The sequence below is a fragment of the Phaenicophaeus curvirostris genome, chromosome Z (genome assembly GCF_032191515.1).
Source record: "Phaenicophaeus curvirostris isolate KB17595 chromosome Z, BPBGC_Pcur_1.0, whole genome shotgun sequence".
In the NCBI taxonomy this organism is placed as follows: domain Eukaryota; kingdom Metazoa; phylum Chordata; class Aves; order Cuculiformes; family Cuculidae; genus Phaenicophaeus; species Phaenicophaeus curvirostris.
Window position 1 is genome coordinate 39,853,418 of NC_091431.1, and position 26,980 is coordinate 39,880,397.

General features: G+C 39.5%; 1 protein-coding gene across 1 annotated transcript in view; it reads right to left on the reverse strand.

Moving 5' to 3' along the window:
* The window catches only part of FOCAD (focadhesin), a 94,614-nt gene that overhangs the window by 16,691 nt on the left and 50,943 nt on the right, over window positions 1-26,980 (reverse strand). The window contains exons 21-35 of the mRNA XM_069881192.1: window positions 26,534-26,655; window positions 21,964-22,056; window positions 19,071-19,159; window positions 16,890-16,931; window positions 14,472-14,580; window positions 12,484-12,600; window positions 9,479-9,717; window positions 8,401-8,490; window positions 5,530-5,677; window positions 4,042-4,161; window positions 2,848-2,970; window positions 1,957-2,034; window positions 1,497-1,568; window positions 1,228-1,330; window positions 720-800 (exon numbers count right to left, since the gene is read on the reverse strand). Of these exons, the coding sequence (XP_069737293.1) occupies window positions 720-800; window positions 1,228-1,330; window positions 1,497-1,568; window positions 1,957-2,034; window positions 2,848-2,970; window positions 4,042-4,161; window positions 5,530-5,677; window positions 8,401-8,490; window positions 9,479-9,717; window positions 12,484-12,600; window positions 14,472-14,580; window positions 16,890-16,931; window positions 19,071-19,159; window positions 21,964-22,056; window positions 26,534-26,655 (1,626 nt within the window). The remainder of the gene's footprint in view (window positions 1-719; window positions 801-1,227; window positions 1,331-1,496; window positions 1,569-1,956; window positions 2,035-2,847; window positions 2,971-4,041; window positions 4,162-5,529; window positions 5,678-8,400; window positions 8,491-9,478; window positions 9,718-12,483; window positions 12,601-14,471; window positions 14,581-16,889; window positions 16,932-19,070; window positions 19,160-21,963; window positions 22,057-26,533; window positions 26,656-26,980) is intronic.

The following is a 26,980-nucleotide window of genomic DNA, read 5'->3' on the forward strand; positions in this document are numbered from 1 at the left end:
TCCCCATCCTGTAGGTGAAGGCCACAAAAATTGTCAGACAGGTGCCAACCTTCGCTATGTACTATGTTACTTAAACACAGGGAATTAACTCAGCAAGTCATCCTGGAGGTAAGGGATAAGCAATATTTACCTCCATTGAAAGCAAAGCCTATATTGTTGGGACAGCAGTGAGCTCACTTAGCTCCACAAAGGAATAATCTCCTCTGCTTTATCTCCTTTAATGCTGTACTCCAAGACATCTCTCTTTTACTAGCACTCCTCATGCACAAGCACACTTTCTTCACGTTCTTTCGCATTTATCCCATATAGCAGTAGCCCATTTGAATACTGCTCTGGGGTGCAGAGAATCTTAACCTAGCATCACTGAAACAAGAGGCAGTGTAAAGTTTGCTGGATGATGGAATATTTCTGAGGATACATATTTAAATTTAAAGTGATTTGACTTTCATTCCCACAGGGAAGATACACCATCTCAGACACGGAGGGGAAGAGTTTAAAAAGTCATAAAAATTCAGTGGACAAAACTAAAGCCCTAACTACATGATTCTAATTCACCTTGTTGAGTTTACTTACCTTTTTTTGTTTAGAAATTAAATATCCCCAATAGTGAAGTCCAGTTAGTATTTAGACAAGTTCTCTTACCAAATAGAGAGGTTATTAGGGTCACCATTCATAGTCACAGGAAATTTCCCAGATACTGTAGTTACATCTCCTCTTACCTTTCTTTCCACTTTCAATGGCAAAGTCAATGGCTGCTCTGATAAAGCTGTTTACAGGCAAGTAGCTAAAATCTGGAGGAACTGTGAAGACAAAAAGACTATCAATATACTAAAACACATCAGCAGAAATGATAACATCCATCTCCCACATTATAATGTCCCAATCTCTCCATTCAAAAGTCAAACTGAGCTAACTTATTCTGCAGGTGACTCAAAGCATCTAGCCCACATGATTATTGATAGATGCATTGGCATTTTCACTTCTAAGTCAAGCTAAACATTTGTGCTGGTGAGAGCTACTAGGTCTGAAAAAACAAAATCATTGACGAACTGAGAAGCCGAGGATAAGAACTTCCTTAAAACCTATGAGCCGCTGTGAGTCAGGCTTTGAAAGGGACAACTTCAAAAGCAACGTCTGACCTGTATTTGCTTAATGTGTCCCTTGCTGCCTTTTTAGCTAGATGATACTTCTATATGTTCTGTAAGCAGGAATAGCAAAGAATCTTACCAGATGCCCTGTTTTGAGTAGAAGACAAACAGGACATATGAAGGTGTCCCAAAAGTCCTGCTGCATTTGTCTGAAGTCCGATCTGCCCTGAGAAACTGATTATCTGTTAAGACAATAAACCGGTATTCAGACAAGTTTCCTTATGTTGCCTCATTCAAGCTGGACACAGACAATATGCAGTTTCTTTAAACACATTCGGCCTGTTTGTGCAAGGTGTCACAACAACCTAGCATATTATCCAAAGCAGGAGATAGAGGTCACCTTCTTACCTGTGTAAGAGTTCTGATAACTTCATTCAGCTTACTTTGAAACTGGGAGGACTGAATGCTCTCAGATTTCAGCTGCCAAAGAAAAAAAAAATTATGTGAATTTTATAGCAGAGAAAAAGAAACAACAAAACAGACAACAGGTTCTGAAAAGACAGATTACATCTGGACAGATGCCTTTTTTGTGCGGAGTGGAGCAGAAAAGGAAGAGAGCCTACATGGCTATATACTTTTCCCAAGTGGCATTGCACATGTGCCATATGATGGGGAATGAGAACACGTCTCATTTTATACACTATAATTCCATTCCACACAGTTCACACCCAGCATGACTTAGTTTTGCATAAAGGACATGCCCTGGTATATAACTACTGCTGTAGGGATACAGAGGATGTCATTACATCTTGCCTTATAGCCAAATTTCTGGAACAGATGCAGGTAACATTTGCTTGCATGTTCTCACCTGTATCACAGCTCCTTCAGAGCCCACCAGTGCAACCAGCCCACTGACAGCAGCCAGACGCTGCATTGTTGGAGAACCCTGGAGGTGTAATTCAGGATCAGTGAGTCAATGCAGTCACAACACACTATTGTATAACAAAACAATTGTTTCTTCCAGCTTAAAACCCATGACAACAACCATTTTTACACTTCTCATTCCAGTAATCTTTCCAGGTCAGACTCAAGCATGCCGGATAATTACTTATCCCTATCTTGGTGAATGAAACGTTTTATACAGAGCTTTCCCCGCCACCACTCCACCCCATCTGAAGTCATTATGCATTTCTCCCTGACAAATCACTTTCTTCTAGGACAGTCAGTATTCTACAAAACACAACATTGCAATTAGCCTCTGAAATACTGTTTCTTTATTGACATTTACCTTTAGTTGCAATTTTAAGTTGTAAGATTAGAGCTTAATTTCAAACACGGAATTTTTGTTACAATGAGATAAATTAAATCATTATAAAAACATAAGCACTATAATCACCATTTTGTTAGCCTAATTTTGGTAAGTAGCACTTAATTTCACAAGGCATCTTCCCTTTACTAACCCAGGTTTTATCCTTGGATATTGCTTCAAATTATTAAAGATATCCAAATTAGGGTCTCATTGAGATAAGCATATCCTATAAATCATCCAGAAGAGAAACAGGGGTTCTTTTTTTCCGTTTAGTAAACAGACCAAATATGTACTTTTGTTTCCAAATATCAATCAAAAGGGTGTTCATATGGTCGTGACTTTTACTAAAATCACTCCTGCAGAAGCAAGGAAAATAATGTCTCTACTGTCCATTTAAAAACAAGACTTCCACTCTGCAAAGAAACAGCATATGAATTCCAATTCCTTTACCTCTGCAAGCACAACTTTTATCCAGACTGGCATAAGTCTGTTACTCAGGTCTTCGGCTTTCCCATGACCACAAGCTGACAAGCCATGTACTACTGCACCTAGAGCTAAAGCAAAACCATGGACCTGCAAGGTGAAAAAGACAAAACTAAACTGAGATTTCCAAAGGATTTTGTATTCTATTTAATATTTATTATTGAAATATTATTTAAATATTTACTACTTCCTGATAACTACAAGTAACGTCTTTGTCTAAAATATTGGATTCTTTCTTACTTCAAGTATTTTCTCATGTTGAGTGACTGATCTTTGGCATAGATTGCTCTGGAGCCTTTATTTTAGAGCAGATTTTCTGATACGAAGGTAAAAAGCTGTAGCAAAGGTAGTTTGTTTTGACTTTTTTTTTCCAGATAAACATTCTAAACAGTTGATGGGTGTAATGTCAGGCTTTTGATCCAAAATAGCTGCCTCCACACCCCACCTTTTAACAAAAAAGAATGTGCACTGAAATAGTGAGATTATTTGGGGCATTTTTAGGGGGTAACCCTAGTGATAGGATGAGAGGGAGTGGCCTCAAGTGGCACCATGGGAGGTTCAGATTAGACATCAGGAAAAATTTCTTCACCAAAAGGGTTATCAAGCACCGGAACAGGCCACCCAGGAAGTGGTTGAGTAGTGGACAGCTACAGTTGGACTTGATGATCAAAAAGATCCTTTCCAACCTAGTGATTCTATGATTCTAGGGATGAAACAGACACCTGAGGAAGCTGGGGTTGTAGTTACAATGCACTGTCTGGAGGCTAAAGGAAAGCAAAGATTCAGAAGAGCATAGTAGATGTATCTTCCTGACAAAAAAGATAATCTAGAGAAACACATTATAAAAGTGACAAAAATTGGCAGGATGCAGGGAGGAACTTCAAAGCACCAACTTCCCTTCTAGGTGCAATCAAACATATAAAATCTTACATGTTTTGATTTTCCTGTCTGGTAATTCCTATACACCTGTAGACAATGTATCAATGGATCAACTGGTAGTCTTTGTAATTGAATGGTATGCACTACATACTCAATGCTAGTTAATGTTAAAGTAGATCACTATAATTTTCTTGATGTTACAGTCTGGGTAAAGCAGTATCCAATATTAAACAGATAAGAGAAAGACAGAACTGAAGTAAAGCCCAAACACTGAATTATGACCTGCTGATTATTTTCCACTATGGTCCTTATCTTGTTCATGGTGTCCTCAGCTTCAGCTGCTTCTATGATTCCAGCATTGAAAGCAGAGACACAGGAACAGGCCACAGAATAGGCAAGTACCTGAAAAAAAACCCCAATTTAATTCTCTTAAGCAGTGTTGGATGAAATCCACTGCAGCAATGTGCACATGAAGCAACAGACCAGCATAATGAAAAAGCCATGACATTTTCAATTTATACTGTCAGATGTTTATTCCCTCTCTGAGTCTTCATTGATGCTAACATTAAACAACTACAACTAAAGCTCAGAAATACTTCTGGGTTAGAGTACATCAAAATCTTGATCTTCCACACAAATCTAGTTACTCTTCTCAACACAAGTATCTGATCATTATTTATAAGAACATACAAAGCATCCTGTGATCCCAGCAGGGCTACATGCAGGTCTGCCAGACCAGAAGAGGAGCACGCAGCAGGACTGTCTCACAGCACATGACACTAGCCTCATGGATTCACAAATAACATTGTTTTTCTTTTCTTCAGTGGAGAACAAGGAAATGAAGCCTGAACTTTCAACAAGGCAACGGTTTAACCTTCTTTGTACCAAAGCTAAGCAACAGAAAAACACATGGCTATAAGGGGAGTACAGAGCACCTACCAGTGTATGATTGGTGACAATTTGACTAGCACAAGTTAACCTGCTGGAGGCTTACATAAATCAGGTGCAAGGTTGCTTTTTTTTTTCTGTGCAAAACACCTGCTTATTCTGATTCTTTTTTTCTGTTGTAAACTCCTCCAATTCCATCAGTTTTCCTTCTCAGGTTTTACCTCAACAACTTTACAGACTTTGTGCATGGACCATGTCAAAACTTAAAGGACATATCTTGGCAAAATAAGTTGAAAAATACTCAAGCTTCGCAGAGGTCAGTTTAAGTCTTCAAAGAGAACAGAAAATGGGTCCATAGCAGCATTCACAAGTGGAAGATTCATATTAGCTAGTGAAAGTAGCTTGCAAAGAAGGAAACAGAAGGCATATTGGAGGAAGAAGTATTAGCATTAAGGTTCTCTCTGAGAGTAACTTGGTATCTGCTTTCTAGTAGATCAGTAAACAACTATATATGAGAGACCTATATCCCCATTTACTCAGGATCCAATTTTAAACAGTTAATTTAAAGTTAAATAATTAAAGAAGCCCTTCAAATAATAATGCCTGTTAACTTTTCAGGTAGTTTCTTAATGTTTATGAAGCATTACACGCCACTCTATTATAATTACACATACAATATGAATTCTGTATATAATTATATACAAAGAAAGTAATTACAATTATTTTCTTCAGCAGCTACAAAACCATTTATTGTGAAAGAAATACTAGAAACCAGGCACTCTTCTACTACAGATACAAAGCTTCAGTAAAACATCTACAGTTATTAAAGGAATGCAACAAACTAAAAGGAAGAATTTAAATTTGTTATAAAATAGTTCATACCTCCTGGACCCATCTGCTTTGGTCCTGACTGCTGTCCAGGTATTTGCAGAGTTTCCGCAATGAAGCGGAAACATGTACCCGTGATTCGGTTTGGCTACTGTGACTCATAAATGAAAGAACAAGTCCCACTCCCAAAATACATCCAGTGCTTGAAGAGAAGAGAAAAGAAAGAGGATTACGTATGCTTTGGTTGGGCAAAAAGACCTCTGCCTAATAACTAGCCCTGCGAATAATTACTTACTAAAGTCAATTTTACAAATGGCTTTTATTTCATATGTAGGTTATGCTTTTTGGGAAATACAAGATGAAAGAAGAGCAAGAGAAAATGTGCATTTAAAATAATAAATTCTACACATACAGCCTCATTATTCCTTCTGCCCCAGCAGCTACAAAACCAAGAACATCAACTAGTATGAAGGAAGTACGGATTCAAACTTCTACATCTGATTTAAACTGATATCCCAAACTCTTATACCCCACTTAAACATACTAATTGTGGGACCACTAGTTCTCAGGCTCCTGCAAGAGGTGTTTCAGTCTGCAAAAAATTATGGAAGCTTGTGACTGAGCCAGAGAGCAGATGAGATGCCTGTAAAGATTAAGGCACCAACAGCTTCGCAGTCTGCCTCTTTTTCAGCTATGACCAGAAATCCCATTCTGGAGCAGAGAACTCACACTAAATTGAGCACCTGTGCTCCCACAACATGTTTCAGCTTCCACAGGTGATCAGTCATAACACTGAAAAGTTTTGTCAGAAAATTTCTGAACAGCTCTGACTGCCATCACAAAATACTAAAAGCATAGCAGATAGTCACTGCTCTGAAGTTGACCTCTCACTGGCACATATACACAGTAGCTTTAAGAATCAAGTCTTATTTTTTCCCCTTGGGCCAACAAGGCACTGTTGAGCGGGCCAACAACAGACACTGTATGTAGCAAGCAGTTAAAACGTACATGGCTAAGACCTCAGGCATTCTTCTAAGCTTCTGCTATCCAACTTAAAGCAGGAAAAGCCATGGACTTTACTCAGCGAAGTAAAAAAGAAACTTCCAAGAAGAACTTCACTCATATTTATAAGCTAATCTCTTTCAGTAACTGGAGATGAAGATGATGAGTATGGCTATAAGACTTGGAGTGGTGTTTTTACCCAGCAAAGAAAATACAAAAACCCTTCAGAATCAACATTTTTAGAGTAACTGGCATATGAAAACATGAACAGCCACAAATAAGGACATGGCTTATACACAAGGGTTCTATACACAATTCTACACTAACGCTCATTAGCAAATATACACAGAGAAAACAAAGTCCTGCATTAGAGCTGGCCAGAGCCAGACATACCCTCAGGCAGATGAAGGCCAGCAGTGCACTGGCGACATGAGCAGGGCACAGTCATGACCCAGTCTCTGGGGAGCACTGTGAACAGAAGTGTGGCAAACTGGTGCAGAGTGTGTTAGAAAAAAAGGGCAGTTTGAGCGGCAGTTCGAGCAGGGAGGGGCTGGAGGTTGGTCATAAGGGACTGAGGACCATGGGGACCACCCGGCATAAAATTAAGGCTGCTCCAGGTGCTGCACCAGACAGGATGGATGCAGCCACCCAGACAGAGCCTCAGTGGGCACATGCAGCAACCCAGACACTGGGCTGCTGGGAGTGCCCCCCTCCCACACTGACTCACATCACTGGTACTGACTTCAGTTGTGGAAGTTGTGCTCGCGTGGGGGAACTCCTCCGCTTGGTGTCAGAGCTAAGGGAGGAGATAACTAGACTGAGGACCATTAGGGAGTGTGAGAGGGAGACAGACCAGTGGAGCAACACCCTATGCTCCCTCTCACACACCAAGCAGGCAGCCAGAGTGGGCACAGTTGAGAACTCCCCATCCACTAAATGCAAGACTGAAGAGAAAAAAGATGGAGAATGGCAGCAAGTTCCTGCCCAGCACAGAAAACATGTTGTCCTCATTCAGATGACAAATTCCCAGGTTCCCATGCAGAACAGATACAAAGCACTTCAAGTGGAATCAAACTCCATAGACGAGGAGGATGGCTCCTGCAGCCTAGAAACATACCCTAGGCAGTGCCATCCTCAAATGACCATCTAAACAACCTTTAGGAAAAGAAAAGAAGGGTGATTGTCTTGTGGGTATTTAAAAGATGGGTAGACGAGGTGCTCAGACATGGTTTAGGGGCAGATAGGAATGGTTGGACTCAATGATCCAAATGGTCTTTTCCAACCTGGTGATTCTATGATTCTATGACAGCCAGGGGAGGGATAATCCCTCTACTCTGTGCTACCAACACATCTGGAATACTGCTCTAAATGCAGGAAAGACACCAACAAAATTGGAACAAGTTAATGGAAGGCAACTGAGGGAGCAAGGCTGGAGCCCATGCTGAGCCTTGCTGACAGGACAGGCTGTGGAGCCATGGCTGGTTCATGAGTGAGAAGTGCTGTTCTAGGGGCACCCAACATCATCTCCAGCACTGACAGGAAAGGACTGAGATGTAGTTGAGCTCTTGCATGGTGGGAGGCCAAGAGTCAGCAGGCACAAGCTGAAAGATTGGACATTCACATGGAGGTAAGGACAGCCCAAAAACAGAGATAGGGTTCAGAGACATTGTGCTGTCTCCACTCTTGGGGGTTTCAAATCCTGACTGTAAATCTTTGGGCAATGTAGTCCAAGTCCATGACTGAGGGGTTTGGGCAGGGATGTGGACATCCGAAGGTCTTGCTAGCCTGCGCAAGTTTGTGATGCTACACAAGTACACAGAACAGGCTTCTTATCCTATCCTTATACTCTTCTGTATAGAATTAAGGAATAGAAGCATGAACTAAAAACATAATAAAATATCATCAGTAATGAAGGAAGCTCACTTGTACTCCAGACTGGTGTCAAAGCAGCAGTCTTCCAGTGCATCCAGGGACTTCATTAGAACTAAGTTCATCTGTTGACTGGGTACATCACTACAAAACCAAAACAAAACAGATAAAAATTTGAAAATGCAGCTCTGCTCTTTAAATCACATAGGATACTAAACCTCTTGCTAAGACTGAATATGCCAGAAAATACAGTTCTTTTCTTGCTGTTTACCAGTTCTCATACTAGTCTGTAAGCAATAACTATATGACTGGTCATTTGTGTCACGTTAAAATAAACTTAATCATACACAAATAATAAAACATATTCAGACCTTAATTGGTACTCATTATTGCTACAACCCCCAGACAGAAACTCAGCACCCAGGATTTGTATAACACACTTGACAACAAGAAGACACTGATAGAACACGATCTCAGTTAGACCTGTAACTACTTATAAGCTGAAAATCTATAACATTTAAAGATATTAGCTCTGTCAATCTCTGCCTCCATCTCTTGGCCTACCTTACTGATAAAATAGGAAGCGTTTACATCTCACTTCAAAGACTTTAAGGACTCCTCTCTTTTACAAAACACACACAGTTTTCCTAATGAACAGGATATATTTAACACCAAGTAACTCTGTGATTTGGTATTAGCTATAGCTACATTCCTACCAGCTTTGCTGTTGTTGCCAGCCAATGCTTAGAACAACGTGTGAGATTAAGCTTTGAAATTATACAGGACAGTGGCAGAGTAAAAATGTATTTAGTCCATAAGAAATGTTTAAATAAATTTATTAATTTCAATAATTGCCAAACAAACAAAAAAATTCACATACTCCAAAATAAAGTGATTAAACAATTTTTTCCTTTGAGAGCATTTTAGTCCTTGTGTGTAGCTCAGCTGCCACCACTGACTAATCATCCGAAGACTGCCCATGCTCAAATTATGTGGCTGAGTCAGAGGCAGCAAGGCATCACGGATGAAGACAGAAGACTTGTAAATACTGTAATTCCTCAGAACTTAACGCAATATGCAGGAAAAAGAAGAAAGTTATCAGAACGCCTACATTACATAGGGCAATCCTTACCTAACTTTTTCTTCATACAAACGTGAGATAAACATCCCCAAACCAAGGCCCACATGGATCTGAACAGCTTGAGACTCATCAGCATTTAGTTTCCCAGGTAACCTGTCAGTCAGTATATTCAGGACCTCCTCAACCTTCTCCTTGCACGATACAACGAAAAATGGCACCAGGAGAGACAAAGCAGTTGCTGCACATGAACGAGCTATAACACTAGCTGTATTTTCACCTGAATAGGATTTCTAGAAAAACATAAAAAAAAATAATTTTTTTTTCTTTTTCCTCTTGGGGGAGGGAAATAAAATTCCTTTCCTGGTAGTAATTCTCAGTATTTCTAGAATTTAAAATAAATACCTATACAGCAAATCGCAGCACAGAGGTATTGCAATCTGGCAATAAACAGCATTTCATGGAATTGCTCATGGTAACTCTTCTTTTTGCTTTACCTTGTAAGCAGCTTAGAATTATGGTAATTCAGGATCTAATTTCTAAGTGTAAATAAGATCATTAAACATGGAACTGTAAACAAAAGATAAGACAAGATGCAACTAGAATTTAACAGCTAGTCTGCACAAAAATATGTTAGTTCATTTTAATTTTCATCCTGTTTGTTAAGATATCCAGCAGCATGATCAGAAGGGCAAACATACCAGCCATGATGTTACGTATATAATTATAACACACTAAGAAGTTAGTGAGTTGTAAAAAGCACTTCATTAAAAGCATCATACCTAGGATGCCAAAATATCATGAGATCATGCAAGATAAACAGTAGAGATACTTTTTAGAACAAAGATCCCCTAGAAAGGTTTCTCATTCCTTTCCATTCTGGAAGTTAAATCCATACATCTACCTCTAATTTTAAAGCAATGGATTGATTGTAAGTAATAGCCAAATGTATATTTGTCAACTTCCATGTGCAACTTCGAAAAGAAAAAGAAATAAAATCCCAGCAAAATACAAGGCACTCTGCAAGACAGCAATTTCTATTGTGCACCTTAGGACTTCAGAAATGAAACGTTGTATATTGTTTTATCTCAAACCCACCTTTTTTTTTAAACAGCATTATTTTCACAGGCAGGATTCACAGAACAATTCTGGAAGAATTGTTGGTGTCAACCAACAAATTAGCTCAATCTCCTTATATCCAACCTGTCTTGTGTTTATTTGGCGACCACAGGGGTCACATAACAAGGTTGAGTCAGGTTCATCAGTAATTTTCCGCTTTTTAATGCCATTATAACATCTCATCTACTGGATTAAATTCATAAATGCAGTTAATAACGTTCTGGTTAGAAAACATTACAACTATTTAGCCTTGTAGGACCCAAGTTCCATTATCAATTCATGATTCAATCTCCAAACCTGGTCATTTTGACCACAGATAGTTAAAAGCTAGCAATACTTATTCCTTAGGTCTATACAGAGCTTTCAGTCCATCTCCAGGTCAGAGTCAGGAAGGGACCTTAAAGATCGTCTAGTTCCAACACCCCTGCCATGGGCAGGAACACATCCCAGTACATCAGGCTGCCCAAGGCCCCATCCAGCCTGGCCTTGAACACCTTGAGGGATGAGGCATCCACAACTTCCCTGGGCAACCTGTGCCAATGCCTCATCACCCTCACTGTGAAGAAATTCCTCCTTATGTCTAGTCTATATCTGCCCCTCTCCAGTTTATCACCATTGCCCCTAGTACTATTGCCTTTGAAAAAAAGTCCCTCCCCAGCTTTCCTGTAGCACCTTCAGGTACCAGAAGGTTGCTATAAGGTCTCCTCGGAGCCTTCTCTTCTCCAGGCCAAACAACTCTAACTCTCTCAGCCTGCCCTCGAATGAGAGGTGCTCCAGCCCTCGGATCATCTCTGTAGCCCTCCTCTGGATCTGTTCCAACAGCTCCATATCCTTCTTAGGTTGAGGATTCCAGAATTGGACACAGGACTCCAGGTGAGGTCCCACAAGAAACGAACAGAGGGGCAGAATCACCTCCCTCAATCTGCTGGCCACACTTCTTCTGATGCAGCCCTGGATACAGTTGGCCTTCTGGGCTGCGAGCGCACATTGCTGGCTCATGTTGAGCTTCTCATCCCTCAACACCCCAAGTCCTCCTCCACAGGGCAGCTCTCAATCACATCATCCCCCATCCTGTACTGAAATTGGGGATTGCCTCAATCTAAGTCTAGGAACCTCACGAGGTTCTCACAGGCCCACTTCCCCAGCCTGTCCAGGTCCCTCTGGATGACATCTCATCCCTCCAGTGTGGCAACTGTACCACTCAGCTTGGTATCATTTACAAACGTGCTAAGGGTGCACTCAATCTCACTGTCTATATCACTGATGAAGATATTAAACAGCACTGGTCCCAGTACAGACCCCTGAGGAACACCACTAGTCACAGATCTGCATCTGGACATTGAGCTGTTGACCACTACTCTCTGAATGTGACCATCCAACCAGTTTCTCATCCACCGAACAGTCCTCCCATCAAATCCGTATCTCTCCAATTTAGAGAGAAGGATGTTGTGGGGGCTCTGTCAAAGGCTTTACAAAAGTCAGATAGATCAGATCCGTTAGTTTTCCTGTGTCTACTGATATGGTTACTCCATCACAGAAGGCCACTAGGTTGGTCATACAGGACTTGCCCCTGGTGAAACCATGCTGGCTGCCAAGGTCCTACTTAAGAACTGCCTAATACTAAAATGGCTTGAGAATTTCAGGCTGGTCTGAGGAAAGTTTGTTCATATTAGAAGGCTTTGTTTTGTATAAACCTGCCAGGGTTTGAATGCTTTTGTGTTTTTAAAACTTCCTTCATTCTTGTATCCTCATGTGTGGTTTTTACTATTTTGGTAAGACAGTCATGACAAACCCAAACATAAGCAGAAAACACAATAAAAGAAAAAACGATAGCAAGAAATGTTTTTATTCTCCTGTATTACAATTACTATAGGAAAACTCCACACTAAGAATTCCAGTTATGACATACAGATTTATTCTCTTAATGCCACAACACGTACCTGGTAGAACCATGGGAAGACTTGACCTTTAGGGTGATAGCGGCTATTCACAATACTAAGGAGGGTCTCTGTGACCATGGAAATCCAGTGTTTTGTGGGAATAAAATCAGGTTCAGTCTGCAAAAAACCAAACTCAAATATTATTTTTTTATATTCTACCTGAACAGAAGCTCAGCAGCTTATGTTCCAGCTATCATCATCAGGAATGAATGAGATTATTCTGCCACTCTTCTATATAGTAAGCAGTATGATTTACTTGCCAATGCTGACCTTCCAGACACTACTTCTGATCAGACACTGTTCAGTGAAAGCTTGAGAGTTGCAAGCAAACCTCACAATGACAGCAGGAAAAAAAAGCCAAAAGGTACTCACAGCTCTGAGCTTCTGCAACTCAGTGTAAATTACTGACTTCAAGAATCTCTTCACTCTGAAGCATAAATTAAATGCAGCCACAAAAAAGCGAACATGACTATTTGAACAATTATACTGATTTGGCTTGGTTATAAAGCACAAAACCCTCTAAGAATATCTAGGCCAAGCACTTTAATCTCTTGAATTATGTCAGGAACACCTAAATTCTGCTGAGACAGTAATCATATACAGGCAGACCAACGGCATTTAAAAATCAGGACTCTGTCTCCCCAAACATCCACTTAAAGGTTTGGCCAAAAATAAAAGCGATTCAGCCCTTCACACAGACAAACTACCAGTGTTATCAACTTGCCCTGTGACAAAAAAGGATCCATGTAAAAATAATATATAATTCAACTGCAGCTACACAGAAACGGCACCTTGAACTGTGATCTACCCTGTTGCTAACAACTGGCAGGTTCCCCATCACGTATATGGTTCAAAAGCCCTCTTCATTCTAGGTAGAATTCAAGTAAATGTGAGGGCAAACACAGCATGACAATGTATTTTTCTCAGATTTAAGGAGCAGTATATTAACTAGTGTTAACAGAAGGAATAAAATGGCAATGAATGAATATCCAAACCATTCGCCACAAATGTCTCAGCCTCTCAGATGCTGAACAATAGTGGATGACTGTAGCTTTTCAGTATGGAAATGAGTTTCTGAAAGGTTTTCACACATGTGGAACAAAACTCAACTAGAAAAAGTTCTTCCCTACCTCAACGACATATTTTGCATTTTTACATAAGCTGTTGAACTCCCTTCCATGAGTAACTGTTCACACACTGTTTCGTCACACTATAATGCTCTTCCACCATTAGGCAGGTCAAAAGAGTTTCATTCAAAATGCTCTTCAAAGACATTAGGCAGAAAAATCCTAACAAATCAGTACTCACAATTCTCCCAGCTGCCCCCCTTGCCCCGCTAAAAAAGATTCCAGGTCAGTAGAAAACACCACAATAAGGAAATTAATAAATGGGCTCTCAGAGCATTACCTTCCCTTCCTTGCAAGCCTTATGTCCTCTAAGTCTGCTAGATCCATTAGCAAAAGTTGTCCGTATGCAAAAGTTGTATGCATTAAATACAGCCTACAATAGATACCCATTGATCTGTACTTTTCTTCAGTTGATCAGTTGGTTTTAAGATCTTTCTGATCCCTGCATGTAAAACTTGAACAATTACAGTTGGTGAAACATTGTAAGATACTGTGCTGATGCGATGCTGAAATAGCAAGTTTGTTGAGCCTGCCACCTTAAAACACACAGTCATAACTGATTAGGAGGTGAGAAAAGAGGCTGGCTGGGTTTCATTATTCACTAGACCTCTACCTCATCTGTCAAAAGCAACAAATCAATGTGTTGGTCATTACATTCCTTGTTAGAAAGCACCTGTGCAGTCCAGCTGCTTTTGAACAGATCACACAGAAGCTATCACATAGAATTCACTGAGCAGGTTTAAATCTGAACTTCAAAATGTGAAGCACTTCACATCCATGTACTAGACCCTCAAACAACCGGTCATATTGCTTCATCATATTCCAATAAAAGCACAGAATCTCTTTCACAGATTGACTCACCTCAGGTAACCCTTCAGTGTCTGAAGAAAGGCTGCTTTCATATTTGGCTACAGCAACTGCAAGACCAGTTAAGGCAAAAATACAGTTTCCTTTGACCACTGGGTTGTCTCTGGACAAAAGTACAAACAGTTAAGAAGTGTAACAGAGATGCAGGCAATAAAACATGTATATCAGTGCAGGAAAGTTATGCTACACGTGGCCCAGGAGGAAAGGCCATTGTACCTAGCAACTTCATTGGCCAGCATTCTAGCTCAGCAAAAGCCCATAGCATTTCGCCTTCAGGAATTAGAGAAAGAATAGGGGCAAGAAGTATTTCAGCCTTCTTTCTTGTTTGTCTTATATATAAAAAGCCTAGCACACACAAAGTTGTACAAAAATACAAGCCTGCTCCTACTATAATTAGGACTGCATCCTGCAAAGCAAGCAGCACTCTCAGAAATGGACCAATCGGTCTTAGCTAGTACCAGCTCCACACAAGACAACAAAAAAATCTCTTCAAGCAGAGAACACTACACAGGCAGGTGTCACTTCACTGCAACAGCATCTGTTCTGGAGGTTTAGCAGAGCAGCCATCATGGAAATCTCAGCTGAAAAAAAGTCTGGAATTACTCCCCTGTGCTACAGAAACATCAACATCATGAAAAATGACACAGGTGTTAACTTCTACCAGGGCGCAAACTTTTTCTTTTAAGGAACTCAAGACAAAAAAAAAAATCTGCCACCTACAAATAAGAGAAAGAATGTAACTGTTAGCTAGACCAGTACACAGTGTGCTACTCTTCCTGCAATAGTATTTCTTTTCTAAAAACTTTCTCAATGGTTACTTTGAAAACACACCTACACTGCAAATTATAGGCATTTGCTCAAAGCACAAAGATCCCACTTAAATTATAAAAACGTATTCTGGGTTTCTGGTTTGCTTTTTAAAATAAAACACACAGGTCTTAGTTTCAGTGTTCCAAATAGGAGAGGTCAACGATACTCCACCATCGTCCTCTTAGATAAAGGATGTCTACAAATAACTACACCTAGGTGGTTAGTTAAGTTCTGTGAAATCTCCCTGTATCTCTTGCCTTAAAATTTCTTAATCTATGTATGGAACCTTTGCTGTTGTTAACCTTCTAAAAGGTTACTTTTTAATGATGTACCAAAACCAGGGAGAAACTTCTAAATCTACACATGGAAGTTGCATGTTTTAAATTTAATGAAGGTAAAAAGCCTTAAAGCGCCAGGAGGAAAAAGATTACGTTTTACTCTTAACTGAAAATAGGAGGAAAACCTTCAGTATTTTCTTACAAAAAATTGACCTATGCACAGGAAATCCTTCTGTTGTTACCTAAAGAACATTCACTACTCTTTCCCACATGAGGAAATGCTTCTACTCAGCCAGTTTTGCTAAAGAAATTCCATAACTAAAATCATAACTTTAATTCTGAGACAGAGAATATGATATATTTAAAGTTTATTATGTGGTTTCTCCTTTCTTTATCTCTTTCTACTACATTACCTTAACACAAGTATTTATTGAGTAGCTAAAATATCAATCTTCCAATTTTATCCCTTTTAAACTGACTCTTCCAAGATAGACCTATATGCAAGGAAATGGAAGAGCTGGAAGTATTTTAGATATGTGAATAATGATAACTTAAAAAAGGAAAAAGTTCAAACCTTTATGGAAAGTCTTTATTAAAATCTCTAGAACTCTCAACTCATATAAGTATTTAATATTAGTCCTTTATACATTTACAAGAATATCAACATTGGAATGGTCTTCTGAGATTTCACTGCAATTCTTTCAATAATGACTTCTCTATGATTTAAGATTTTCTATGTACTCATTCTTATGTGGATTCACTACTTCTGATGCTTTTGCTTAATCTTGTGCAGGTGGCCAATTTCAGGTTAACCAAGGGCTGTCAGTGGAGAGTGGAAGGAAGAAATCAAACCACTTTGGCAGCCTAAGAAGGAAGGTTGAGATACTTACTGCTGCCTGAAAGTGATGTGCTAATTCTAATAGCAAATGAACACATCCATCACAATGTGAAAACATGTAATTTCCTGTCTTTGAGGGAACCTAAGCACAGAAATGACACCTTAACAGAAAGTGCAACGGTTTTGAAGAACCCACACTCTAATACAGATGAGCCAACTTCTAGATAAATGAAGCTACTTGATACAAACAGGCTGTTAGGTAAAGGACAGACTTTAAAGTGCATACTCAAAACATTAGGAATCAGTCTTTCTAACAGGCACCGTCAGTGGTAAAAATCTGAAAGCGTGAGGTGGGGAAGAGTTTCTTTCCTGAGAAGCAGTCATGTGAAATCATGAAACTGGCAGATAATCAACCACAGAAAAAACTAACATCTTCCAGCACAAAAAACCCCTCATTCTCATCCATAATAAATTGTCAGTTCTTACTTGGAAGCGCCTTTGATGACATCAGTCAACATATCTCTGACCCTGCAACAGAAACAAAGAATTTATACCATGTTGGTCATACTACAGCATGAACTTAGCCAATTTTCCCTTGTGACTTAGACATGTCCATTACAGGTTAATAGTTATCTCACCTACCTAACAGAAGACATAGCACAAATAAATCAAAAGAATTAAAACCATAAAACTGCTTATATACTACCCAACATTTCTTCATGCTCACATGCGCTACCTATTTTTTATAAAGGGCTCTTACCTGACTTCATACTGCTTTTTATAAAAAGGTAGGTTCATACAATAGCTGTCTGTTCTTTGAGCTGCTAGACACAAGTTGCCCGACTACTGTGCTAGCTCTTAGTATAATAAAATGAGTATGTTTTACAGTGGACAACCATAACAATTTATCCAACATTTACTATACTCTTGGAAACCACTATGAGCAGTTATGACAGTAGGCAGTACAATAACCTGAATTTATTTAACTGAAAGCCATAGGAATAGTTACAATTCCTTATGCATTATTACAGTTGCTTTACAATAGGGTACTGGTCTGTGTTTGTTTAGTTTCACATTCATATCAAGACAGAACTAGGGATGCAGTGAATCTTCTATATTGCCAGATTTGAGTGAGGAAAGAGATCCTGCATACTACAACATACAATACCATCCTTGCTATGATTGTCATCCTACAGGAAAATATATATTCCAATCACAGTTCCACAACACATGATTAGAAGACTAAAATGCATGCCTCGTAAAATAGGGTCAAATGTTATAAGACTGAGTTATACTCTAGCTTTAAGAGTATCTCTTAAATTCAGAATTTAATCCTTCAGGAATATTCCTCAGGATTTCCTTTATAACCACAGTTTTTGCACACAGTACGCTAGAAACACACCAACTTGGCAAATATCAATGCGAAATTGCACAGTATTTATATAATAAATCATTAACACTGAAGTTTGTATCAAGCTGTCCACAATCAAGTTAAACACTGTGGTCAATACAAATGCTTAGTGAGTACTTGAGTTAGAGCCCGAAGCACCAAGTAATTAAGGTGGAACAGGAAAAATACATGGGAACTAATACTAGCCTCCCAACTCTTACTGTTGATTTCGTTAGTGCTAAATGGAATCCAGTTTGGTTTTGACAGAGCTTACGCGAATACTATTTAGGAAACACAGAGCAGAAATCCATTCAGGAGAAATCTACAAAAGCAGCATTACTATAGTCATTCTTCTCACACAGAAAATGTTTCCTATTTATACCCTACCAAGAAAGGGATTGGGCAGGGCAACAACAGAAAATTATGCCACTACTATGTAAAGAATCTCTTCTACAATATCGTATCATTCTGGTTCTTACTATGAAACTCTGTAATCTATACTTCTCTGGCATAAAACAAACAAACACAAGTGTATTCCTGTTGAGTGGGACACATCATGCTTTGTGACTGAAACAGGCAAAGGGCATCTTGGTTCCTTTTATACATACTGTGTTCCAAATGCACAGAAACAGGTATTCATACTGTCCATGGGTATGTAGTTCCTTCTGTCCATGACGTGCCCAACTTCATGCCTCTGGCTACACTCATACATAGCTAAATCTTGACAGATTGACAGACACTTCTCAGCTGACTAAAACAGAAGTAACTGAGGATGTGGATTGAGATGTGCAGTACGTCCTTGGTTTTAAACAACATCCTCAGGGGCAACATTGCCAACGTAATATATGAACTGAGGTGTGTCTCGGTTTACTGCAACATACATCGTATCACAGCTTACGTATCTTTTGCAAGTAATTTCAATGAGACAGCTCACTTAGTCTCTATATGTAAGTTCTGCTCTTTGCACAATCCTGATTTAAAATGACACAACCAAATACAGTTCTCCATTCTTTCCAGTTGCTAACCCTACAAAATTTCAGACACTGTAGAGGGCAAAGTACCTTTGAACCTGTGCATATGGGAATCCTCACAGACAAGTACCCAACAGTGTCTTTCTTCCTGCACAATCCCCCAGCCTTACCTTGGTCATTGATCTGCCATTTTTTCCAGTGCTCATAGTCTTTAAACTTGCAAATCTAAAGGCTTTAAATTCTTGCCAGCCTCTGCCTCCTTACTTGCCATTACAAGGAATTAAGAGCAAGCAGACACTCGCTTACCAGAGCCAGGCAGTAAATTGTTTGTGCTGCACCTCTTCAGGATCCTCTTTTCTATGTTTTAACTGCATTTCCAGCTCTGCCTGCCTCCCCTGCAGAATTACAAAATAAGTCTGAAGTGGATCTAACAAGGCCAGTTATCACAACACTTATTCAGAGAACACTTAGGTAACAGATGTAGCTACTTAATAAGTGAACTTGAACATTTTTGGTATAAGATCCTATTGCAATACACAATATATTAAGTAAAATATCATTGGGCAGCCTGTTCCAGTGCCTGATAATCCTCTCAGTGAAGGGGTACAAGAAGGAGGGAATAAGATTTAGAAGCCTGTTAGCTAAAGTTGATTGTAACAGCAGAACACCACTGCCTCTGTTCACTACTTAAAGCAGAATTCCTCATTCTTTTCCCTTCTATGACCTCAGCCTCCCCGAGACCTCATAAAACAATTCTTTCAATACCTTAAAGGAGATGATATGCACTCTGGCCTCTAACAATCACTATCTAAAAACAGTAAGCAGTTTTGCCTAATGTTCAGTCTCCAGACATGAGATAATTACATCTTAACTTGTTTATGTAGTCAGTTTCTGCTCCTTAGTAAGTTATTAAGTCTTATGTGAAAAATATGGGCACATAAGATGTGTTTTTCAGGTACCGAATGCTTGCAGTTTGGGTGTGCATAAGAATACAAGAGAGTCAATCCTGTAAATCCAGATGTCACTCAAAAGATGACTCTCCACAGAGATCAAAGAGGCAGATAGAACATACTGACTAAAGAGAAGGCTGCATAAAAACTATACAGAACCCCACTGCAATTTCATAGAATCACAGAACCACCAGGTTGGAAGAGACCCACCGGATCATCGAGTCCAACCATTCCCACCAATCTCTAAACCATGCCCCTCAGTACCTCATCCACCCGCACCTTAAACACGTCCAGGGAAGGTGACCCAACCACCTCCCTGGGCAGATCGTTCCATTGCCTAATGACCCTTTCAGTGAAGAATTTTTTCCTTACGTCAAGCCTGAACCTCCCCTGGCGGAGCTTGAGGCCATTCCCTCTTGTCCTGTCCCCCGTCACTTGGGAGAAGAGGCCAGCTCCCTCCTCTCCACAACCTCCCTTCAGGTAGTTGTAGAGAGCAATAAGATCTCCCCCGAACCTCCTCTTCTCCAGGCTAAACAACCCCAGCTCTCTCAGTTGCTCCTCGTAAAACTTGTTCTCCAGCCCCTTCATCAGCTTTGTCGCTCTTCTCTGGACACGCTCCAGAGCCTCAAACACAAAAACATTGGCTTAAGTTCTGTACTAAATCAAAACCTGTGCAATCATCATAATGAAGTTGATATCAGTCTCAGTAACACGCTGAATGCACAAACTGACAGAAGTGCTTAGGCATGTAAGTAGACATAAAAACCAAGAGGACTTTCAAGTGTCCTAAGGGAAAAAAAATCCCTACACAAGTGTTTGGCAAACTGGACTCAATGAACACTTGCCGTGACATTGTAGAAATGATTATTAGCTGTTGAGAAATACTGAATTGTGTACTAACCAGACTACTTATCTTATCTTGCAGTCTCTTTTGGCCATCTCAGATGAAATGCATATGGAGTAAGTAAAGATACTAGGTTTCAGTTAAAAAGGAAGTCTGCAGTGAGGGACTTCAGAAGCAATCGAGATAGGCTCTACTGCTCTGTAAAATGGCACAAAATTCTAGAGAGGCTTTCAGAAACAAGTCCAGTAAACGCCAAGCTTCGTGTGAAATCCCTCAGTGTAAGAAACCAGGAAAGGGAGGCAAGACACCAATATGGTCGAGTCAAGACCTCATGTTCAAATTGAAGGGCAAGAAGGAAATGCACAGCTAGCAGAAGCAGGGCAGTATTAGGGTTATGGTTGGACTCGGATGGTCTCTGAGGTCTTTTCCAATATAAATGATTCTGTGATTCTGTGAAATCCTGGAATGGTCAAGCAAAATAGGAAAAGCAACACTCAGAAGTAAAATGGGAAATTAATTAAACACAAGCAACAATGGCCCCCTGTGCAGTTACAATCTAAAATTACAATTTGAATAGCAGCTGCTATTACAATGTGGCTAGCTCTGCTTAGAATCTGGTATTTTGCTGATGGCCAAGATAAAATTTGTTTTGAAAATGTTAGAGAGGCGTATCTTTTGCTACACAGCAAAACAAGGAACAGCTGGGGCTTCTAGAATTTGCTCAGCAACCTGAGCTGCTCATGCTGAAAACAGCTGATGTGGCCTGGAAATAGAAACAAATATGCCCTCCTAGTGGCACAAACAGAGCATTCTAGAAAGCAGCTATTTGTTAGAAGTTTTTTAGATCATTTCCCTGTTGAAAAAATAAATGACAACGGTTGCTCTAGATATCAGGTTAGCTAACCTTACAAAAGAGAGGTTTCAAGATATTTCCTAATCATTAGATAGGGTGGGAAAAAACCAAAAGACAAGTACTTCACATCATGATAGCATTACATGCAGCTTAAGAGAAGTTCTACTTCCTTAATTACTCCTTGATAGCTTCTTTGTCCTATGTGATACTATTGTTACAGATTTCCCCACAAAACAATAGGTTACAGCTCTAGCTAAAATTTCACATTGTGTAATTCCTAAGAATTGACGCATTCCGTAGCTTGACAGAGGAACAAGACTGCAACAATCTCAACTGTAAGCAGAGGTTATACTTCTGTGACGCACCCCAGACAGAGCTGTCATTAATTGAAGACTCATTTTAGTTTTACTTCCCTTTCATAAATTTTATCATTGAACACCTCAAACTTTATTTTTAAATTATTGTAACTTGTAAGAATGCTCTTGCTGGTAAAAATAAAACAACCCCTTAAATGAGCATTAATGTGCATGATATTATGTACCTCAAAATTACCTGCAGGACTGCACTGTAGGTTCGAGTCATAAATCCTAACCAGGACTGTGGTAGCATTATGGAGCAGTGCCATTCAGAAGGCTGAATGTTAACCTGTGCAAGAGACCAGAAAGTGTAAAAGTGATTACATTAAGTCTAACATATGCAGAATGTATATTCTCCAACCTGTGATTTGCAGGTAATCATGTGCACAGGACATTACACATTGCCGTAGGAAACTAAAATGTTAATGTATTTAATTCTCCATTCTGGTTTTACCTACACCAAGTTACTTCCAACATTATTACCCAGGTCAGATAAAACTGGTTGCTTCAGGTAGTCCAACAGATAATTGATCCCAGAGAGAGGAGTAAAATTATCTGTGGTGATAAGGAGAACAATTAGTAGCACTGGCAGACAAACATACGTACACAACGAAGATGTTAGTACAGTTTCTGTTTGTCATAATTTTTTTAAAACTTAGGTACTTCTAAAGTTTTAAACAGATAATTAAAATAAATGTAAGTATCTAACTACCTAAATACAGGGGAGATTAACTATAAGCAATTAGTAGCCAGGACTGGGGCGTATATAACTGTGTTCAAGTACATAGTTCAAACTTCCTTTAAGTAAAGGAATTGATAAAAAATAGAAACTAATCATGTAGTTGCTTTCTAGGAAGCACCAGTAGAGAACTAACAGGAGGAGAACAATACCGCTTCAAAGACAGTTTAGATAAATATGCTACAGTTCTCCCAACCAGAATGGAGAATTAAGTACATTAACATTTTAGTTTCCTACAGCAATGTGTAATGGCCTGTGTGTGAGCAACTCACACAGGTATGACAGCCTCAACTTCATAAGGAAAGAATAATTCAGTCAACTACACAATGTGATGCATGTGCACAGACTTTCCTCAGGAGCCCAATGTTGTTCTCTTCAGCAAGGGCCATAGCAAACTGCCTTAAAGACTTTTTCAGAGCATGTGGAAAACCAAAAAATAAGTCAAGTGATCTCAGTTACGTGTAATTTTCTAGCCTGTGGCAGATTAAACAGATGCTTCACAATTTCAAAGCCAACAAAGTTTTTCCAGACACAGTCCTGTGTGATATATGTACCTCTGCCCAAATGCAATGTGCATGGAACGCAGGTTATATATCAAAATATATTAATCCACAAAACATGCATATCACAACTGAGTAGAAGAGTCTCTATTTCCCTCTCTCAATGGTTGTCTCAATTGCAGCAACATTTTATTGAAAAAAGATAGGAGTTCAGGTGTCCTCTCCTTTTAAACTGGTGTGTTTTCAGATCCATGAACAACAGAAGCTCTATACTTTAAATCGTGAATGTGAATTGTTATATCTCATCATATTGCATGGTCGGCATACAGAATTGATTGTTCTATTGTCTACCTCTACCAAAAAGATGAAAAAATATCATCACAGATTCTTTTGAGTGCACAATTTACCTGTAAGAAGATATTGCACGGTGGGAGGCACAGAGAAGGAGGCTCAAGGGACTTTTAACCAACAACAAGTGGTTGCTATACACTGCCTCACTGGTCCTGGGATGTTTTTAGGAGGCAACATAGCCAGGTCAGGTTCCCAAGTTGTTTTCAAGGAAGAGCTGCAGCCTGACATCTGATGTAATGAGAAACATGAGCTAGGAGCTAGTAATCTGAGCCTGTTGATTGATACTTAAGAAGGGCATGTCTCCTTGATAAGACACACAAGCAGAGACTGTGTTAGCCAAAACCCAAGACAGGGAACGCTGGCAAACTGTCATAGAGACTACTACTGTACTTCAACACCTATTAATACACATGGCACAAGTTTTGCACACTTCCGCAAGACTGGAAAGTAATTTCAAATGAAATCAGAAGCCTGTCTCCCCTCTCCAGTGCACTCCCAATAAAAATCAAACACCATGGCAAGATGTGGATGAGTTTTCTTTAGGCACATGTGCCTTTGCACTGCCACAGATCTTTAATTGCTTCCTCATTTTGTGGTGATACATAGCCAGCAGAGGGCACACAAAACAAATTTAGGGAACAGATAAATTAAGCATGCTTCCCTCGCTATCCAATTGAGATAATACTGTTTAAAGAACTTAGAAGCTGTGATAACATTAATATTTATGGCCCATCTTAAACCTGCTGTAGAGCAGGGAGACTGGGAATACCAGTAAGCTCTTTTACTAAGTACAACAGCTTTCCACCTTGATAGCCCTACCAATTCACATTGCTGCTAAATTCAGCTCATGTCGAACAAATATGTGGCTATGAAAACATGTTTTCAATAATATTCCCATATCAGTGAAATGTTTAGACATGTATTTAAATGCCTTTCTTACACAAAGTACATATAAACTGCAGCCTTGGTGATTTCATAAAGCTAGCATTACATATCCATAATCTATGAAATAGACCAGTAGCCTCTCTTTTCATCTCAAATTTTGCTTAGAGGCTCAAACTTGTATGCATACACTTCCAAATTTTCCCCACAGTATTCCCTTGTAAGAAAAAAGTTGTCTTTCTCCAAGGCACATTAGTCTGAGAAAAAGAAACATTTTGTCAACAAACTTAGTTCCTGAATGGTGTTTTCTCCCAGAAGGAGGGGCTTCCTGTACATTTAGTAGTGGAAACCAGCACAAAGTTGTTAATAATCTGAACTTCATCCATTAAAATATCAAGGCAGAGAAGAACACACTACAGTGAAATCTCTTACAGAAAATCCAATTATCCCTATATTCTTCAGGTACAACATCTGAATAAGCCCTGAATCTTCTGAGTACATCACAACCAAACCAGGAAAGAAATATACAGAAGGAGCTTTCCACTTCACTGCTCAAAGATGTATGTCATCATAGCACATCTTATGAATGCACTTGAAGCAGAGGCAGAGAATACTTCTTCCTTGAGTATACAAAGTGCCTAACACAATTACTACTTGTGGAGCAGTATTTAATAGTGTACACATTGCTACTGGCACCCAACTTTGCAATTGTGCCTATAAATATTACAGGCACAATTATTGGGAAAAATAACTGTGCCAGTTCCAACACTGAGAAACACACAAAGGCAAGACCTTCCTCCTTTACCTTAAAGCACTGCACCAGTTCAGACTGTCAACGCCACCCTCTACCATGCCTGTGCGCTGAAAGAAGGCAGCCTCTGTGCTTTCTACATGTACCTTGAACTGTTCCCTTCTTCTCCACGAAAGAAAGAAAAAATGAGTAGCTTAGCTGAAGGCCTAATAACTTTAACCGAAAACATACATTTTGAAAACCATCAAAACATTGGTACATGATGTGAACATATATGACTATTCATCCTCACTGATTTTCACAACAGAGATTAAGTGAAGCTGGTAAGAGATTATTCCCATAAACCCCTAGGACGAATTACTCCAAGAACTGAAACAGTCACAGATAATTATTAACTAATCTAGCCCAGGTAACTGTGATAAACCCCAAAGACTTCTTGCGCAGTTTGATCCAGGCATCCATTGAGAAACTACAGAAAGTTCATGGTCTGTCTGACCACCATGACTACAGTAACTTAGACGTCCTTAGAAACCTCTGTTTAATAATCAATCATACAGCATACTCCTATTTCTGGGGAAAAGATGAAGATGATCCTCTTCTTTCAAGACACCAGTGATCAGTAAAGAGCAATACAGTATATCAAATGCACCATTGTTTATTGAACATCTGTTATGCCTCCCATGAGAGACCAGTTCAAATAAAATCAAAACCCTCTTCTGAATCTTAGTATGTTCCTGCTGGCAGCTATTACAGCTGCATCCAATCCTTCAATTAGAACAGCACCAAGGAGGTAGAATAAGTCTGGCCCATTAAGGTTAAATACTAAATTACCTTTTTACACTTGTTGTTAAAGTTAGATTTGAATGGAAGCTAAACCCAGGTATTAGTAATTTCTATGCTTTATAGACTTAAACATACATGAAGAAATTCTTTCCTCTGTATACAAATCTCATGTAACTCATTTTTTGGTACCGCTATCTCAGGCATCACACTTGTACAAAAAGAATCTCACAAAATGGAAATTGACTGCTTTAAGCCACACCCCGTGCCCCAGTACTCAAACAAGTAAGTGTAATAATGGCAAATAATCACTGATACAGGTAGATATGCAACCTGTAGGTTTATAAGCTTTAAAGCTTAAGCTCTCTGTTTGTACTGTTAAACTCTGCTCCCCAAAAGAACACTACGGCATGAAATTCAGTTGGATGAGCCCAGGCCCAAATAACTTTTTCCTGACAATGCTAACTCCACCTGCCTCTTTATTCAAGAGGGAAAAAAGCAAGACAATACTTTTTTGGCTTTTTAAAGCAGTATCAGCTGAGAACAGAAACACTGATATTTTGATAAAAATTTTCTAGTTATTGTGAATTTTCACCAAAATGGTGCAGTTAGGATTGTGAGAAGATGTTTTGTGCCTCATAAATACAGTCGTATATGCCATTGCTAGCTGATACTAATTCCTAACTAGCACGAACACATTGGGTAGTAAGGCAGGGAAGGAAGCATAATACTTCTGAAAGGAGAAGAAAAGCCAGCAACTTACCTCATGAATGAGGGCTACCAACATTTGCTGGAATTGGCGTGCCCTGCTGGCCAGAAATCGATTAATAGGCTTGCCATCTTTGCCTACATGGACTGGAAGGTCGTAACACAACAACATGCCAGCTTAAAGAAGAAGGGAAGGAGTAAAGAAAGGTCAGCATCAATACTCATGCTACTACTTTGTAAGCCTTGCCTAAGTCAGTGAAGAACCCAAAGCAAAGTAAACTTAACTTACTAAAGCTAACAATTTAAAAGCATATGCAAATGCCATAACACATACAGAATCACTAGGTTAGAAAAGACCCACTGGATCATTGAGTCCAACCATTTCTATCAATCACTAAACCATGCCCCTCAGCACCTCACCCACCCGTCTTTTAAACACTTCCAGGGAAGGTGACTCAATCACCTCTCTGGGCAGCCTGTTCCAGTGCCCAATGACCCTTTC